The sequence below is a fragment of the Taudactylus pleione genome, unplaced genomic scaffold (genome assembly GCF_031769625.1).
Source record: "Taudactylus pleione unplaced genomic scaffold, aTauple2 ptg000302l, whole genome shotgun sequence".
Taxonomy (NCBI): Eukaryota; Metazoa; Chordata; class Amphibia; order Anura; family Myobatrachidae; genus Taudactylus; species Taudactylus pleione.
In genome coordinates this window covers 9,497,708-9,513,837 of record NW_028284703.1, presented here as the reverse complement: position 1 = coordinate 9,513,837, position 16,130 = coordinate 9,497,708, and the positions used below count along the sequence as shown (strand labels likewise).

At 48.6% G+C, this 16,130-nt stretch overlaps 1 protein-coding gene across 1 annotated transcript in view; it reads right to left on the bottom strand.

The window, feature by feature from the left end:
- The window catches only part of WDR19 (WD repeat domain 19), a 120,404-nt gene that overhangs the window by 26,104 nt on the left and 78,170 nt on the right, over window positions 1-16,130 (bottom strand). Inside the window, exons 28-32 of the mRNA XM_088482982.1 lie at window positions 14,445-14,513; window positions 13,899-13,976; window positions 13,715-13,811; window positions 11,413-11,537; window positions 4,568-4,649 (exon numbers count right to left, since the gene is read on the bottom strand). Of these exons, the coding sequence (XP_088339108.1) occupies window positions 4,568-4,649; window positions 11,413-11,537; window positions 13,715-13,811; window positions 13,899-13,976; window positions 14,445-14,513 (451 nt within the window). The remainder of the gene's footprint in view (window positions 1-4,567; window positions 4,650-11,412; window positions 11,538-13,714; window positions 13,812-13,898; window positions 13,977-14,444; window positions 14,514-16,130) is intronic.

Below are 16,130 nucleotides of genomic sequence, written 5' to 3'. Positions count from 1 at the left end.
GATGGAACGTAACGTTTCCATCCTGAACCTGGGAACTCTGAGGTATCTGTTCAGAGACTTCAAATTCAGGATAGGGCGGTGAGAACCATTGGGTTTCTGTACCAGAAACAGAGTAGAATAGTACCCCGTCCCGCGCTGAGACTGCGGAACGGGAACAATGACCCCTGCTTGTAGCAAGGATTCTATAGCTACCTGAATCTGACCAGCTTTGGTCTTGTCCAGAGAAGGACTCGTACAGAAAAACTGGTGGGGCGACCTGAACCGAAAAGACAGGGCGTACCCCTGAGAGACTACTTCTCGAACCCAGGCATCCGTGGTGGTATTGTGCCAACACTGGGCGAATTGGAGAAGTCGGCCTCCCACTCTGGGGTCCCCCAGAGAGAGGCCCGTCCCATCAGGCAGCAGGCTTATCCTCCTGCTTGGAAGAAGGGCGCCGAGCACTCCATGCCTGCTTCTTGGGCTTGGGTGCGGCCTTGGTCGCCGAATGTCTCGGGAAGGACTGGCCCTTGGCCATACCCTGAACCCGAAAGGACCGAAAGGCAGAGCTCCTCACTTTAGCCGGCGCAGAGGCCGAAGGGAGAAAAGCCGACTTGGACTTAGCCAAAGTATCCACTATTTTGTCCAAATCCGGACCAAATCGTAAATCACCATTAAAAGGCAAGGCCTCCAGACCCTTTTTTGAATCTGCATCAGCCCTCCAGGACCTCAGCCACAGGGAGCGCCGAGCAGACACCGCTGCAGCCGACACCCTAGAAGTGAGCAGGCTGGCATCCAAAGACGCTTCCCCAATATAGGAAGCTGCATCCCGCATCTGTCCCACTAACGCTCTCTGGATATCCGGAGCCTCATCAGGAAAGGTATCCTCCAAGGCATTGGCCCATGCCTCAATGGCTTTAGCCACCCAGGAGATAGCCATGGACGGGCAAGCCACCGCCCCGGAAAGAGAATAAATGGACTTTAAACAAGTCTCCACCTTCCTGTCCGTGGGATCCTTCAAAGAGGAGATAGACGGCAATGGCAGCGTTGCGCTTTTGATCAAGCGGGTAACGTGGGAATCCACCGCCGGCGGAGTTTCCCATTTCCTGCAATGAGCTTCAGGAAAAGGATAGTTCGCCGCCAACCTCTTCTGTGGATGGAACCTCTTACTAGGTAATTGCCAGGCCACCGCCATATGATCCGATAATTGATCAGACAGGGGGAACACAGTTGAAGTCACCTTGGCCTTTTTAAAATTAGGAAACTTCGACCTAGGAGCCGGCGCATCATCCTCAACATGTAGGATAGCCCGCACCGCCCTAACTAAGGCTGGAACATTAATGGAGGACTTAGCTTCCACCTCCTGCCCCATGACATCAGAATCAGAGTCCTCACGGATTTCTCCATCATCTGAGGACACTTCCGAGTCCAACAACTGCGAAGCTAGTGAACTCACAACCGGACGTTTAGACACCCTTGGTGGCACATCACCTTGCAACATGGACTGAAACGCCGAGGATGAAGCCGCCAGACTCTGTACGGAGCTGGATAGAACATCCACCCAAGGCGGAGGAGCCGTCGGAGCAAAACTCTGCAAAGGCACTACAGACTGACGCGTCCCTGGGGAAGACTGCACATACACAGGCAGTCCCGAGTAAGGACCCACAGTCTGGGCCCCGGGGGTAGACCGCAACATTTGTGGAACCCCCGGGGAATGGGGGATGGTGGGCTGCGGCAACGCCCTAGAAGGGACCGCTGATGGGACCGATAACCGGTCCGCAATAGACGCCAGCACCTGTGAAAACATCGCCCAAGGAGGGTCCTGTGATACAGGGGGGTTGGAGGGGCCCGGTACCAGCTGGCACCGCCCGCACAGACCATCCTGAGATAAATCCTCCCCATCAACTCCAGCAGCACAACGTCTGCAGGAAAAGAGCACAGGAGCCACAGAGCGCTCAGTCTCCTCATCAGACATGATACCGTAAATCACAAGAAATAGGTATCACCAGAGGAATTACGGTTTTAACACCCGCGCACTCACCAGTATGCGACACAACAGCCCAGATATGGTACTGTGTAGCACCCAACAGTATGTGACTGACCCCACAAATACGTGTTTTATATAAGTGAGGGTCTCAGAAAAACGCCCTTCCCCCACACACCTGCCGGGCCGTAGGAGAAGGAAAGGGAGAGTTATAAGCTGACAGCAAGGAGAATAAGTCACAGACAGGCAGCACTAGCAATAGTCACATACAATGCAGAAAAGTTAGTACTCACTGCACCTTCCGCTACAATCAACCGCCCAGATTCAGTGTCTGGGAGGGCTATAGCGCTGTGTACACTGTCCTTTAGCAGGGGAGAGGTACACAGGAGGACCGGTCCACTTGATACCGCCTGGGAGTCTGCGAAGTGCCAGTAAAGATGGCCGCCGGAGACCTCAGAGGAGGAGTGGCCGAGAGATAAGAGCAGCTCAGCGACGCCAGACTCCTAGTTGAAAGGCGCGCTGAGCTGAGGGGAGGAGCCGCTAGACAGGGAAGGCTGCCTCCCCTGGCTAGCAATTAACCCCCGGGTTGCCGGTCCCGCTACCAGCCTGATACCCTGGTGGTCTAGCGGACACGCGGGGTATTCCTCAAGTGAGGGGGAGCCCGCCGCCGCCGCTAGCGCCTCCGGTCTGTCCCCAGAGACCGGAGGCTTCTGACTGCATAGAAAGTATCCGCGGGCCGCCGCACGCGGCGACCCGCGGCTTACCTGATCCCCGTCGCGTCCGGCAGCAGTCAAGGGAGTCCCCAGAGCCCGGCTAGTACAGGCTCTGGGGTCCCGCCGCGATCCCCAGAGCTGTACTGGCGTCGCGGCGCCAGCGGGGAGAAGGAGCGTCAGCGTGGACGTCCTAAAGGACAGTCTGATGCTGCCTCTCTAACAGTGTAAAAAAGTAGAAAACAAATAAAAAAAAATTATTTTAAAATAAAGCTTAGGGGCTGCTCCTGCAGCCCCACTGCGACAGGGTGACCCGACTCCGGCCGGGCACCAACTAAAACTGAGGTGCCTGTGGCCGGGGCGGGGTATAGAGGAGGACGGACCCAAGTGCATCCTGGGAGCAGCAAAGCTTTAACTGCGTGGTGCCCGTGGATCCAGATCCAGCTATACCCCAAGGTCAACCCTGTGGACCCCCTATGGACCCTGAAGTAGAAATAGATAGTTCTTGTCTATTTGGATAGACAATACAAAGCAGCTGTGCTTGTGGCAATGTAATATACCTCAACAGCAGTTAGAGGATTTTAGCTTTATGCCGGCATATATTTGAAAAGGTAGTCTGTATAAGTAGGAGTGAGCTCACCCGTTTGAAGTATGGGGTCGCAGCGTCTATAGGCTGTCTTGGTAAGAATCCCGTAGAGGTGCAAGGAAATATTAATATGCACACCCGTGATATTCTGATACGAGACCCTGCCGAAACCATATGTGGTGACTTACCAGCTTCATTCCCCGTGCCGATCGCATACCACAAGAGAGCGCATTTGCCATACGGCACCAGCACACGGGTGTGCAGATTAATATTTCCTTACACCTCTAATTTGTTGAAGGGATTTATTGTCTATATGATTTTATATATATTGGGATTCATTTTATATGAATTAAGGGGGTCATTCAGACCCGCTTGTGAGCGGCAGCACGCTCGCAAGCGGGTCGATGTTCCCCCACTGCGCATGCGCATGACAGAGGGAGCTCCATCATGCGCATGCGCGAGACCCGGCGAGCGACGGGCTCTCCATCGCTCCGGGTCTCACACCAAAGGGGGCGTGCTGTCGATGTTGATTGACAGCACGCCCCCTTTGGTGGGCGTGCTGTCGATGTTGATTGACAGCACGCCCCCTTTGGTGGGCATGCCTGCCAGACGGAGGCGTTCCCATGGGAACGCCTCCCGTCTGAAGTCGGCCCCACTGACATCACTAGTGATGTCAGTGGGAGTGATTTTGGCTCTCATAGAGCCAAAATCACTCCTGGGCTTGCGGCAGCGAGACCCTACCGCAGGGTCTCGTCGCAAGCCTGATGGTCGCGATGGTCAAGACCATCGCGACCATCATCATGGATGCTTGCTATAGCTGTGGGTGGTAACCCACAGCTATGCGAGCGTCCATGAGGACGCTCCAAAAAAAGGTAGGAGGGCCCTGATTCAGAGCGTTCAGCTCTGAATCAGGCCCTAAATCTTTTATTTGTTATTGAGAAGCGCAGCCGATTATCCCTTTTTGACACATTTGTTGAAGTATCTGCACAGTCTTCATTTTTTGGCAGCAGCTTTTTCTTAACACTAAGTTTTTAGGGGAGTGCTTATACTCATCAGTTTTTCCTTTTTTATTTTTGAAAAGCTGTTTAATAGATTCAGTGTGCATATATGGTCAGAAGCAGAGGCCCCAATATAGGGTATTCAGGGCAAAGGGGATTGTGCAAATCCCCTTTTAAAATTACCCATGACAGATAAAATGACTTCTCTGCATGTTATACTGAACGTTCTCTAGTTCTGTCTCATGATACAACTAAAACAGACTTCAGCATAAGCATCATTCCCACATAATCACACAGCTCTATCAATACTTACGGGAGGGGAATTTACTTATATTATTAGCAACACGTATCAGCATGCGCGCTCCTTTCAAATGGTCCCCGCGCTTAACATGGATCTAAAAGATAAAAATGATTAAATGTTTAAGTAAAATGTGAAAGATTACGAAGCTGCAGTAGATGGTATCAGTTACACGTGTGTATATGATAATGGTATTATAGTACATAGATGACACCAGGGCATACCAATGCCAAAGAGAGTAAACGGTATGGGAGCTATGAAGGGCCCCCTGTAGTGATCTGGTTAATGGACTTTAATAAACTTGTCTGAAAGGAGGAGAAGGCAGCTGGATTCATATGACAATCATGTTTAGCCATAATAATTATTGGATTGTAAACATCATTTTATTCCCATGAAAATGAAGGCAGGCATGATATATTTTACTCCATTACTTACAATATAAAAAAAAACAAGAGATATGGTAAGAACTTACCTTTGTTATCTCTGTTTCTACAAAGTCCACAGGGTTGACCTTGGGGTATAGGTTGGGAACCAAATCCGGGCACCACGCAGTTAAAGCTTTTAGCTCCCAGGATGCACTTGGGTCCACTCTCCCTATAACCCCACCCCCAGCCAGAGGCACCTCAGTTTGTAAGTAGCCAAAGGCCGGAGGAGGAGAAAAAAAGAGAGAAAACTGGAACACTCGATAACCATACTCACAGAAATGGGAGACGGAAAACCGGTGACCAGTCACACAGCCCATTTGAAGCCAGGTGCGTCAGGGCGGGCGCCCTGTGGACCCTATGGACTTCGTAGAAACAGAGATAACAAAGGTAAGTTCTTACCATATCTCTTGTTTTCTACTTCAGGGTCCACAGGGTTGACCTTGGGGATGTCCCAAAGCAGTTCAACCAAGGGAGGAGATGCTCCTGTGCTGAGAGGAGAATCCGCCGCCAAAAAGGAAGCATCCTGAGAGGCAAAGGAAAACAATGCCTAGAACCTTAAAAAGGTGTGGACAGAAGACCACGTTGCCACCTAGCAAGGCAAAACAGCCAAGGCGCCACAGCGAGCCACCCACGAGGGTTACATGGCCCGAGAAAAAACAAGCAGCAACAACAGAAAGGCCTACCCATGGGTAGGCCCCTGAAGAAGACATACGAGGCCGTCCAGCCAACATATGGCCATAGGCCGGCCATCCTTTCCTGTTAAAACCAGAAATCTCAGACCACCAATAAGGAGTCCGATTTCCGTCAGGAACTTAAATGGATCACATAAATCCACAGAGGCTGGACCACAGTCAATGAGGCCACACCAGCCGAGAGGACTGGGGACTGAATGGCCGCACCATAAGTTCCAGAATAATATGGAACCTGAAAATCACTAAGAAGAAACACAGGGTGAGAGCAACTCACACCCTGACAAGATGCCCTCCAGAAGAGGGAGCCACATGAGAACGCTCCCAATTCCGACACTCACCTGGTTGATATAAACTCCCTGATAGAAAGAGAGAAAGCCAAAGCAATAGACCATGTAATGGCTATCACAACCAGCGGTTCCATTAACTTTCCCCGGAGTTAACGAAGAACCACTACTAACTCCCAAGGAGTCCCTAGGGAGGACAAATGGAGGCATAATCCAGAAAACACTCCAAAGGATGAACTGGATATCAGAGCGGAGCAATTCCATAACCTAATCATACTGACAGTGTAGAGATCTGCACTGTCAGGAGGGCCAGGCCGAGGGTGAAACCCAAGCCAGCCGGAAGGAATGCCAGAATATCTGGAAATCCTGGACACCAGAGGATCGTATCGATAGGTATAATACCATAAGAATTATGGCTGCCACAGTTTGTGGTAGGTCCCAGCAAAAGCTGATCCATGTGCTCCAATCATTCCAACGATGACAAAGCCATGGAAGCCGTAAGACCACTGTAGGGACGTAGTCAAAGACAAATGACCCAGGTCCAAGGCAAACCCCAGGACCCTGAGACAACAGGTCTGGGTAGTGAAGCATCAGGAATGGAGTATCGATGGAGAGACTCCGAAAAACCAAGTACCCCTGACATCTGGGGCAATCAGGAGCCACCAGCAGGAAAGCATCTCTGTCTCGATTGAAACACTTCCCTCGAGGAAGAATGGAGACTGGAGAACACAGGTACGCAAAGTGGAAGAACCCCTTCACCGACAAAGAGTCACTGAAGGTTGCTTCAGAATCCCCAGAGTTGGACTGTAACACCATAGTGTGATAGAGTCAGAAGGCCATGAGGGTCACCTCAGGAGGGCCCCCCCCTGCTCACCAGGAGATGAAACCTCTCTTGGGGAAGAGACTAGTCCCCGGGATGCACGTCGTAACGGCTGAGGACTCCCGCTTCCCAATGGAGAGCACCTGAAATGAACGAGATGGTCGGGAGGAGACCCTCAGACAATGTCCGAATGTATGACATACCTGACATTGCCACCCAACGAACAGTATTGCTAAAAAGGAAGCCACTGTTCTGACCCTGTCGGACTGAACTTTTTCAGGTTCACCGGGAAACAAGGGCTATGCCAGAGTGAAGGCCCAAGACAGGCTAAAGTTCCAACAAGTTAATTGACAGGGTGGAATCGACAGACATCCAATTGCACTGAAATGGATGCGAACCAGACACTGTCCTTAGCAAAGAATACCCTGGACGAGATGGTCATAGTCACCCGAAAAGGGACAGACTTGCCTCCGGGGAGAGCAGCATCATTTGAACAGTGATCAGACAGAAAAAAACTTGTTCCATCTGGAGATAAGCCAATTATGGAAAGGCCTGGAATGGAACTAAGCCCATTCCACCCTTCCAAAGGCAGACACTGAATAGTGGACCATGCATCCCAGAGTGCAAAGACATATGTCGACTGCGCAGACATCCATGTACTCCTAATGGAAGAGTGGAGATGCCGTCTTACGCCAGAAGAATTCTCAGATTCTGAGAATCCAGCAGGGCTCCTAGGTGAAGAATACCCAGAGAGGGATGCAGGGAGGACTTTTTCCCCATTGATTAAACTTCTGCACCCTGAAGAAGCCACAGTCAACCTGACCCGGCTGTAAAGTACCCCGGTGATCCTGTTAAGAGCAGGAGGCCATCCAGGTACAGGAGCATTGGGATATACTGAACAGAAGAACTGTCAGAAAATCCAAAACGCTGGTAAACCCCTGTGGGGCTGAGAACAGTCACAACAGGCAGAGCCTGAAAACCGTAAGTGCTGTGATACAGCAAACCTCAGTCCATGCTGAGGCAAGGTCTCTGTAAGTGCCCGTAGGCACGCGTCCTGTATATCCAGTGATACCATAAAGTCCCCAGGTTCCAAACATAGTATGATGGAGCATAGGGATTGCCTCCTGAGCCCAGGTAGCTTTAGGAACTGGTTCAGGGAATTGAGACAGAGAATAGGCCAAAGAGGACCATTCAGCCACCGCACCAGAAAGAAAGCAGAACAACCAGTCCCTCGCTGAGAAACTGGGGATGGCCCAATTAGCTCCGCTTACCCCAACAACTGTATAGCTTTCTGGATTCGTAAGGCCCTGTTCGGGTCCGAATAAGGGCCTGCTTACCATCACATGGAAATAGGCCGCCTGAGCAAAGAGAGGGCGTACCCTCCTACCCACGGCAACTAGACACTAGTACCGGGCGAACTAAGAAAATCGCCATCTCCCAGTGGTAGGCCTGTCTCGTCATGCTGACGATATATCCGTAGGTTCAGAAGCAGGATCGGCTGGCAGTCCAGGCCTGCTCGGTTGAAGAAACAGACCTTTAGGCTGACCCAGAGGACAAAAAGACTTAATAGACTTAGTCTGAGGCCCTGTAGTGGGCATAGCTGAAGGCGGGAAATTTGTACTGCCACTGTCAAGGTCAGGACCCAACAAGATCTACCCTATAGACGGTATCTGCACCTCTGCATTCCCAGAGCGCAGCCATAGGGTATTACGGAGGATACCGTCGCAGCCGGAACTCTGAAAGTTAGGAGACTGGTATCCAATATAGGCATGTCCACCTATGACAACTGCATATATTACATGAGCGACCAAATACATTTGAACCCCAGACGTGTTGGTGGGGAAAAAACATTACAAATGCATCAGCTCAGTATGCAATAGTATTAACCAACCATGCTATAGCCATGGTAGGATGGGTAACAACCCCTGAAAGCGAGTATACTGATTTCAGGCAGAGTTACCACCTACGGATCAGAAGAATCCGACCACGCAGGAATGGGATGCATAGTAACGTCTGTAATCTGACGAGTAACACGCCCATCCACCCCATGAGGGGCTCGTGATGACTCTCAGGGAATTTGGGACAGGAGGCCAAACACTGTTGTAATACCTCATAACTGACAACAGCCAGAGTCCCGCCATGCGATCCCCCCGCTAGTCAGCAACAGGGAACCAGAAGGCACGCAATACTGAGGGTGTATGATACAGGTGCAGGTCAACATTCACTCTAACCAGAATGGACCTGCCACCAGCCCAAAGCAGGGATAATAATACTTGAAATAGGCTTCCCCCCGTGTAAGAGGGAAAGAGCCCAAAACAGTATCCAGTTCACGCAGAGCCAACTGGGAAGTAACCACAGGGCGTCAACCACGCCAATTTGCGTTTCGTAGAAAACGACATCCACCCAGGGTGGCCGTGGGAATCCCTGCAAGGGGAATGACAGACTATGGTGGCACCAGGGGGATTTCATATACTGCGAAAACCCCCTGCAGGGAGCAGTAGTCTGTGTCACAGGGGAAGAGTGCAAGAAACTGCGAGATACCCTGAGATGAAAAGGGCATTATGGTGAAGTAACCCCCAGGTGAGGTACAACAATGGGGCCCACCCGGCGATCCGCAATTGAGAGGATCCCGAGAAAACAAACCTCCCAAGGGGGTCGTGAAAGGGGCCGGCACCAGATGACGCCACACACAGAACCCTTTATGAAACAAATCCTCCGCACTAACACCTGCAGCACATGACTTGCAGGATAGCAAAAATGGGTGCAGTATAATGCTCTATCTCCTGGTCAAACATATCTGACCAATCTTGACGGAAATATCAAACAGTGCTATACTGGTCCTGACTGATGCTAAAATTAGCCGCAGGGACCCATTTTCAGCGTATGCAACACACAGTTCCAACGAAAATGTGGAAACGTGCAGCGCGCTACAGTATGTGACAAACCTCACAAATATCAACGAGTATATAAATGTGAGGTCTCAGAACCACCCTAAGTACAGCTGTATTAGGGCAGATAAGGAAAAGGGATAGATATACACTGACAGGTGAGAGAATTAAATACAGACAGTCAGCACTAGCATAAGTCACATACCATGCAGATATATACATATATACATAAACATGTCATATAATATACTGCACTATTACACTGCATTCAACTTACCCAGATTCAGTGTCTGGGAAGGCTACAGCGCTGTGTACACTGACCTGATGGTGAGGTACGCAGGGGGACTGGACTCACTGCCATCTCCGGAGCTCTGCTGCTGCACCACAAGAAAATGGCCGCTGGAGACCTCAGAAGAAGCGTGGCCCGCGGAGGAAGCAGCTCAGCGACGCCAGACTATACATACTGAAAGGCGCGCTGAGCTGAGGGGAGGAGCCGCTGTAACAGGGAAAGCTTCCTCCCCTGGCCGGCTATTAACCTCCCGGGACGCCGGCTCCCAGCGCCGATCAGTAAGTCCCTGGTGGTCTAGTGGACACGGGGTATGGGGGGCCCGCCGCCACTGCCGGCGCCTCCGGTCTGTCCCCGGAGACCGGAGGCACAGGACTGCATATTAAATGCGCGGATCACCGCAAGCGGTGATCCGCGACCTTACCTGCTCCCCGTAGATCCGGCAGCAGTCCTGGGCGCCCGCAGAGTCCGGCTAGTACAGACTCTGGGGTCCCGCTGAGATCCCCAGATCTGTACTGGCGTCTCAGCGCCGGCGGGGTGACGGAGCGGCAGCTTAGACGTCCTATGGACAGTCCGACGCTGCCGCTCTGAAAGTCCAAAGTAAAAATAAAAAAAAACTCTGTACTTAGAAAAAATAAAGCTTAGGGGCTGTTAATCAGCTCCCCACTGCACTAAACGGTGACCCGACTCCGGCCGGGCACAACTTAAACTGAGGTGCCTCTGGCTGGGGGTGGGGTTATAGGGAGAGTGGACCTAAGTGCATCCTGGGAGCTAAAAGCTTTAACTGCGTGGTGCCCGGATTTGGTTCCCAACCTATACCCCAAGGTCAACCCTGTGGACCCCCTATGGACCCTGAAGTAGAAATAATCAGTTAACTGTTCTAGTTAAACAATTTCAGATAAAAGGTGGCACAGGGTAGCTATGTATAGACACTACACTATGAAACACGAAGAAAGGTGGATTATTTAATAGCCTTAGTAAAAATGTATCCCACATCATCCATTAGGATGTTAGTTAATGATTGAGTTGTATTAAATGATGGCTACTGTCTGACTGGTTGCAGCATAATGTAGCTATTAGCACCATGTGATGAAACAGCTTCATTATAATGTAGCTAATCTGAAAAATAATGGAGAGGTGAAACCATGTGAAGAAAAATAAGTTAACGCATGAAGATGCTCCAAATCTATGTTATATATAGTACGTTACAATACAGCCCCTAAGGTATATCGCCTAGTTACTCTGTGGCCATATGAAAGGAGAGGCTGTAAGATCAGTGCCTTTAGGTCACAGAAAGCCGAGATTACTTCTAATATCTGGGATCATTTGCAGCAGATCCCTGATAATACACATATTTTCCTAATGAACAATAATGTAATGACATCAGGTCTCGTGGTTTCCAGCCATTATCTATAGGAGATTACACATCTATAGCATCACTGTAGCATATAAAAGCTCCCAATACCTTGACTAGGATGTAGCTGTGGAGTATCATCAGGTTTGTAACCATCTCTGCAGGGATCCTGATTTTCTGTGTTCTCAGTTCCATATACATACTGAAGAGCACGTCGTGCGCATTCCGATAATTACCTTTTTATTTACAAAAAAAAAAAGTATTTACTTATTTTAAGTTAAGTTGCAATGAGAAAGAATTTACTAAGTACTAGAGGGGTCAATAAGTGACCAGACCCTGATACAAGCCGTTACCATTGGCTGAGCAGGGACTGGCCACATCATTCATTCTCATTGCAAGTAGTGTTGCTGTATTATGGGGTTTTTTCATTTTAAATCAATAAGAATAGTTCAGGATCGGACATCATCATCAATATAAAGGATCTATGCAGGCCTGGTAAAGGATCTATGCATGTCTGTTAAAGGATCTATATATGCCTGCTAAAGGATCTATACCAGGCATATATAGATCCATTACCAGGCCTGCATAGATCCTTTCCCAGGCATGTAAAGAATCTATGCAGGCCTGGCAAAGGATCTACGCAGGCCTGCTAAAGGATCTATATATGCCTGCTAAAGGATCTATGCATGTCTGTTAAAGGATCTATATATGCCTGCTAAAGGATCTATGCATGCCTGCTAAAGGATCTATACCAGGCATATATAGATCATTTACCAGGCATATATAGAAGCATTTCCAGGCCTGCATAGATCCTTTACTAGGCATGTAAAAAAATCTATGCAGGCCTGGTAAAGGATCTATGCAGGCCTGCTAAAGGATCTATGCAGGCCTGCTAAAGGATCTATATATGCCTGCTAAAGGATCTATATATGCCTTGTAAAGGATCTATGCATGTCTGTTAAAGGATCTATATATGCCTAGTGAAGGATCTATATATGCCTGCTAAAGGATCTATGCATGCCTGCTAAAAGATCTATACCAGGCATATATAGATCATTTACCAGGCATATATAGAAGCATTACCAGGCCGGCATAGATCCTTTACCAGGCATGTAAAAAATCTATGCAGGCCTGGTAAAGGATCTATGCATGTCTGTTAAATGATCTATATATGCCTGTTAAATGATCTATATATGCCTGCTAAAGGATCTATATATGCCTGTTAAAGGATCTATATATGCCTGCTAAAGGATCTATATATGCCTTGTAAAGGATCTATGCATGCCTGCTAAAGGATCTATATATGCCTTGTAAAGGATCTATGCATGCCTGTTAAAGGATCTATATATGCCTGGTGAAGGATCTATATATGCCTGCTAAAGGATCTATGCATGCCTGCTAAAGGATCTATACCAGGCATATATAGATAATTTACCAGGCATATATAGAAGCATTACCAGGCATGTAAAGAATCTATGCAGGCCTGCTGAAGGATCTATGCATGTCTGTTAAATGATCTATATATGTCTGTTAAATGATCTATATATGCCTGCTAAAGGATCTATGCATGCCTGCTACAGGATCTATATATGCCTGCTACAGGATCTATATATGCCTGCTAAAGGATCTATGCATGTCTTTTAAAGGATCTATATATGCCTGGTGAAGGATCTATATATGCCTGCTAAAGGATCTATGCATGCCTGCTAAAGGATCTATACGAGGCATATATAGATAATTTACCAGGCATATATAGATAATTTACCAGGCATATATAGAAGCATTACCAGGCCGGCATAGATCCTTTACCAGGCATGTAAAGAATCTATGCAGGCCTGCTGAAGGATCTATGCAGGCCTGCTAAAGGATCTATGCATGTCTGTTAAATGATCTATACCAGGCATATATAGATCATTTACCAGGCATATATAGAAGCATTAGCAGGCCGGCATAGATCCTTGACCAGGCATGTAAAGAATCTATGCAGGCCTGGTAAAGGATCTATGCATGCCTGCTAAAGGATCTATATATGCCTGTTAAAGGATCTGAAGATCTAAGTCTAATCGGAGGAATATGCAGGAGGTGTGCCACACGTCAGTATACATGCCCCTCCCACGTGCGTAGCCCTGATCCCCCGCTTACATAAACCCATAAATACGTCCACATTTTACTATGAAAGCTCAATGCTGCAAAGTGGATCTTTATGGCCGTAATGGGACTTATGTGCAACTCTAAATCGGGCCCAATGTGTAGCCATTATGTGTATGTGAGTGGCCAAACCCGAGTGTCATCGGTCACATGGAGCACAGAGCAATCTGATTATATGTATATTTGGCCCTGGAGCTTCTGACTTTAGTTTGTATACAACGTCCCCTGGATGGAAAGTGTGACTACAGACTAATGATCTAGGTACCTGCAGACTGCTCCTCTCGGGCTATGATGATCGCTGTGCGGGCTGCCTCTCTGTACTGCTTCAGAGCCATGTACAAGCGGAAGAGATACTTTGCATCCTGAGAGAGAAAAATAACAATTTGTGATGTCTGTGATGAATATTACACTACGTTATGTATAACAAGAATTCGGGTGGAGAATACCACCTTCGGCATGTCGTCATTCTCCCCCATTAGATAGTCTATCAGCTGATTGGTCAGTTGCTCGTCTTTGGCCTGGCCAACCTATTCAGAGAGAAGGGTGACGAGGTTAGAAATCATAGCATAATTCATGGTAAAGACCCACAACTAAAGGCGAGAGTCAGAAGCAGAGCAGCACAACAAGCAAGTGTAACACCGTACAACACCAGCGATACAGAGAGCGGGTACAGGTGATAGAGAATTACAGTACACAACAGAGTTTGATATGTTATGGGGTAGAGGTCACCCCATGGATACACGTTGTCATCCCAGGCTGACATTCATGACAACCTCCATGGACTATTGTGAGTGGTGGGTGAAGGCGCTGCTGCCACCAGTCTCTATAGCGCTGTTGGTCACATGGGTCAGTCCTGCGACAGGGCCCCTATGCAAAGCAATACAACTACAACATCTGATATACAAAATATGCTGACAGAAGCGATTTCATCGTGGGCAACAGCTAGCTAATAATAATTGATTAACTAATCTGTGCTTAATGTTGCACCTTCTCACCGTTTCAATTGCCATTTCTATAGCTGTGGTTTCATCCGTAGCTGAGCACTTTAAGAAGTGTTTTAATGCCTAAAACACACAGAATAAAACAGACCTTTTTTTAAATACATCTGAAACATCAGACAAAAATCAGACAACACAAGTAATAGAGTTGAAACAGGCAATAAGGAGTGTTATGGCAGACTTACCTTTGTTAACTCTCTTTCTTCGAAGTCCACAGGGGAGACAATGGGGTATAGGTGGTGGTTAGGAGGACTGGACACCAACAGTTAAAGCTTTGCTATCTCAGGAAGCTCCGGTCCTTCCCCCCTATACCCCGCCCACAGCTTAGGGGCAATTCAGTTTTGTCAACAAGCCCAAGGCAGGAGCAAGATGGGAGAGAAGGAAGACTGGTACACTTAAGAATCACACTCTCACACAATAGAGAAGTAAACCGGTGACCAAGAGAAGAAACCATAGAAGTCAGGGAGGACGCCCTGTGGACCCTATGGACTTTGAAGAAAGAGTTAACAAAATGAGAGTTATGGTAAGAACTTACCTTTAACTCTCTTTCTTTGAAGTCCATAGGGTCCACAGGGAGACCTTGGGGTGTAGGTTGGATCTGGATCCTGGGCACCACGCAGTTAAAGCTTTTGCTCCCAAGATGCACTGGTCCATCCTTCCTATACCCCGCCCCCCGAGCCAGAGGCACTTCAGTTGGTAAGTAGCCAAAGGCCGGAGGAGGATAAGAGAGAAGGAAGACTGGTACACACAAGAATCACACTCTCACAGAGGAGACGGGAAACCGGTGACCAAAAATATAGCCCATATGAAGCCAGGTGCGTCAGGGCAGGTGCCCTGTGGACCCTATGGACTTCAAAGAAAGAGGGTTAACAAAGGTAAGTTCTTACCATAACTCTCATTTTCTTCTTCAGGGTCCATAGGCTCCACAGGGAGACCTCGGGGATGTCCCAAAGCAGTCCTTTTAAGGGTGGGGACACTCCTGCGCTGAGAGGAGAATCCGGCGCCCAAAGGAAACATCCTGAGAGACAAAGGTATTAAATGCATAGAACCTTAGAAACGTCTGAATAGAAGACCACATGGCCGCCTTACAAAGCTGAACAGCCGAGGTGTCACGGCAAGCCGCCCCCCGAGGAGCCTCAAGACCGAGTAGAATGAGCAGTAACAGAAGCCGGAACAGGCAGACCTGCCTGTGTGTAAGCCTCTGAGATAGTCATATGAAGCCATCTGGCCAATGTTAGTTTTTTGGCTGGCCATCCCTTTTTTGTGAAATCCATAGATCACAAAAAGGAGTCCGAATTCCAAAGGGAACTGGTATGGTCCACAGAAATCCTGAGAGCCTCACCAGCCGAGAGGTCTGGTGACTGAAAGGCCTGTACTATAATTTCCTATTTATATGGAAACCACCTTAGGAAGACGCTCAGGACATGTGCGAAGCACAGCCCTGTCCTGGTGTAAAGGATTTACTGGGTAGAGGTTTCCCACCTTGCAACATGGTTTGAAAGGCATGAGATGTAGCCATCAGACTCTGTTAGAGAGTTAGTCTACCCATGGTGGGGGTACAGGAGGTACCTGTATCTCCCCAAAGGGGCATTAAGTCCAGCTGTGATAAATATAGCTGCAGAGTAATGGCACACAGTATGGCACTGGGTATAATGCAACCACTGTGTATGTAGGATACTAGTA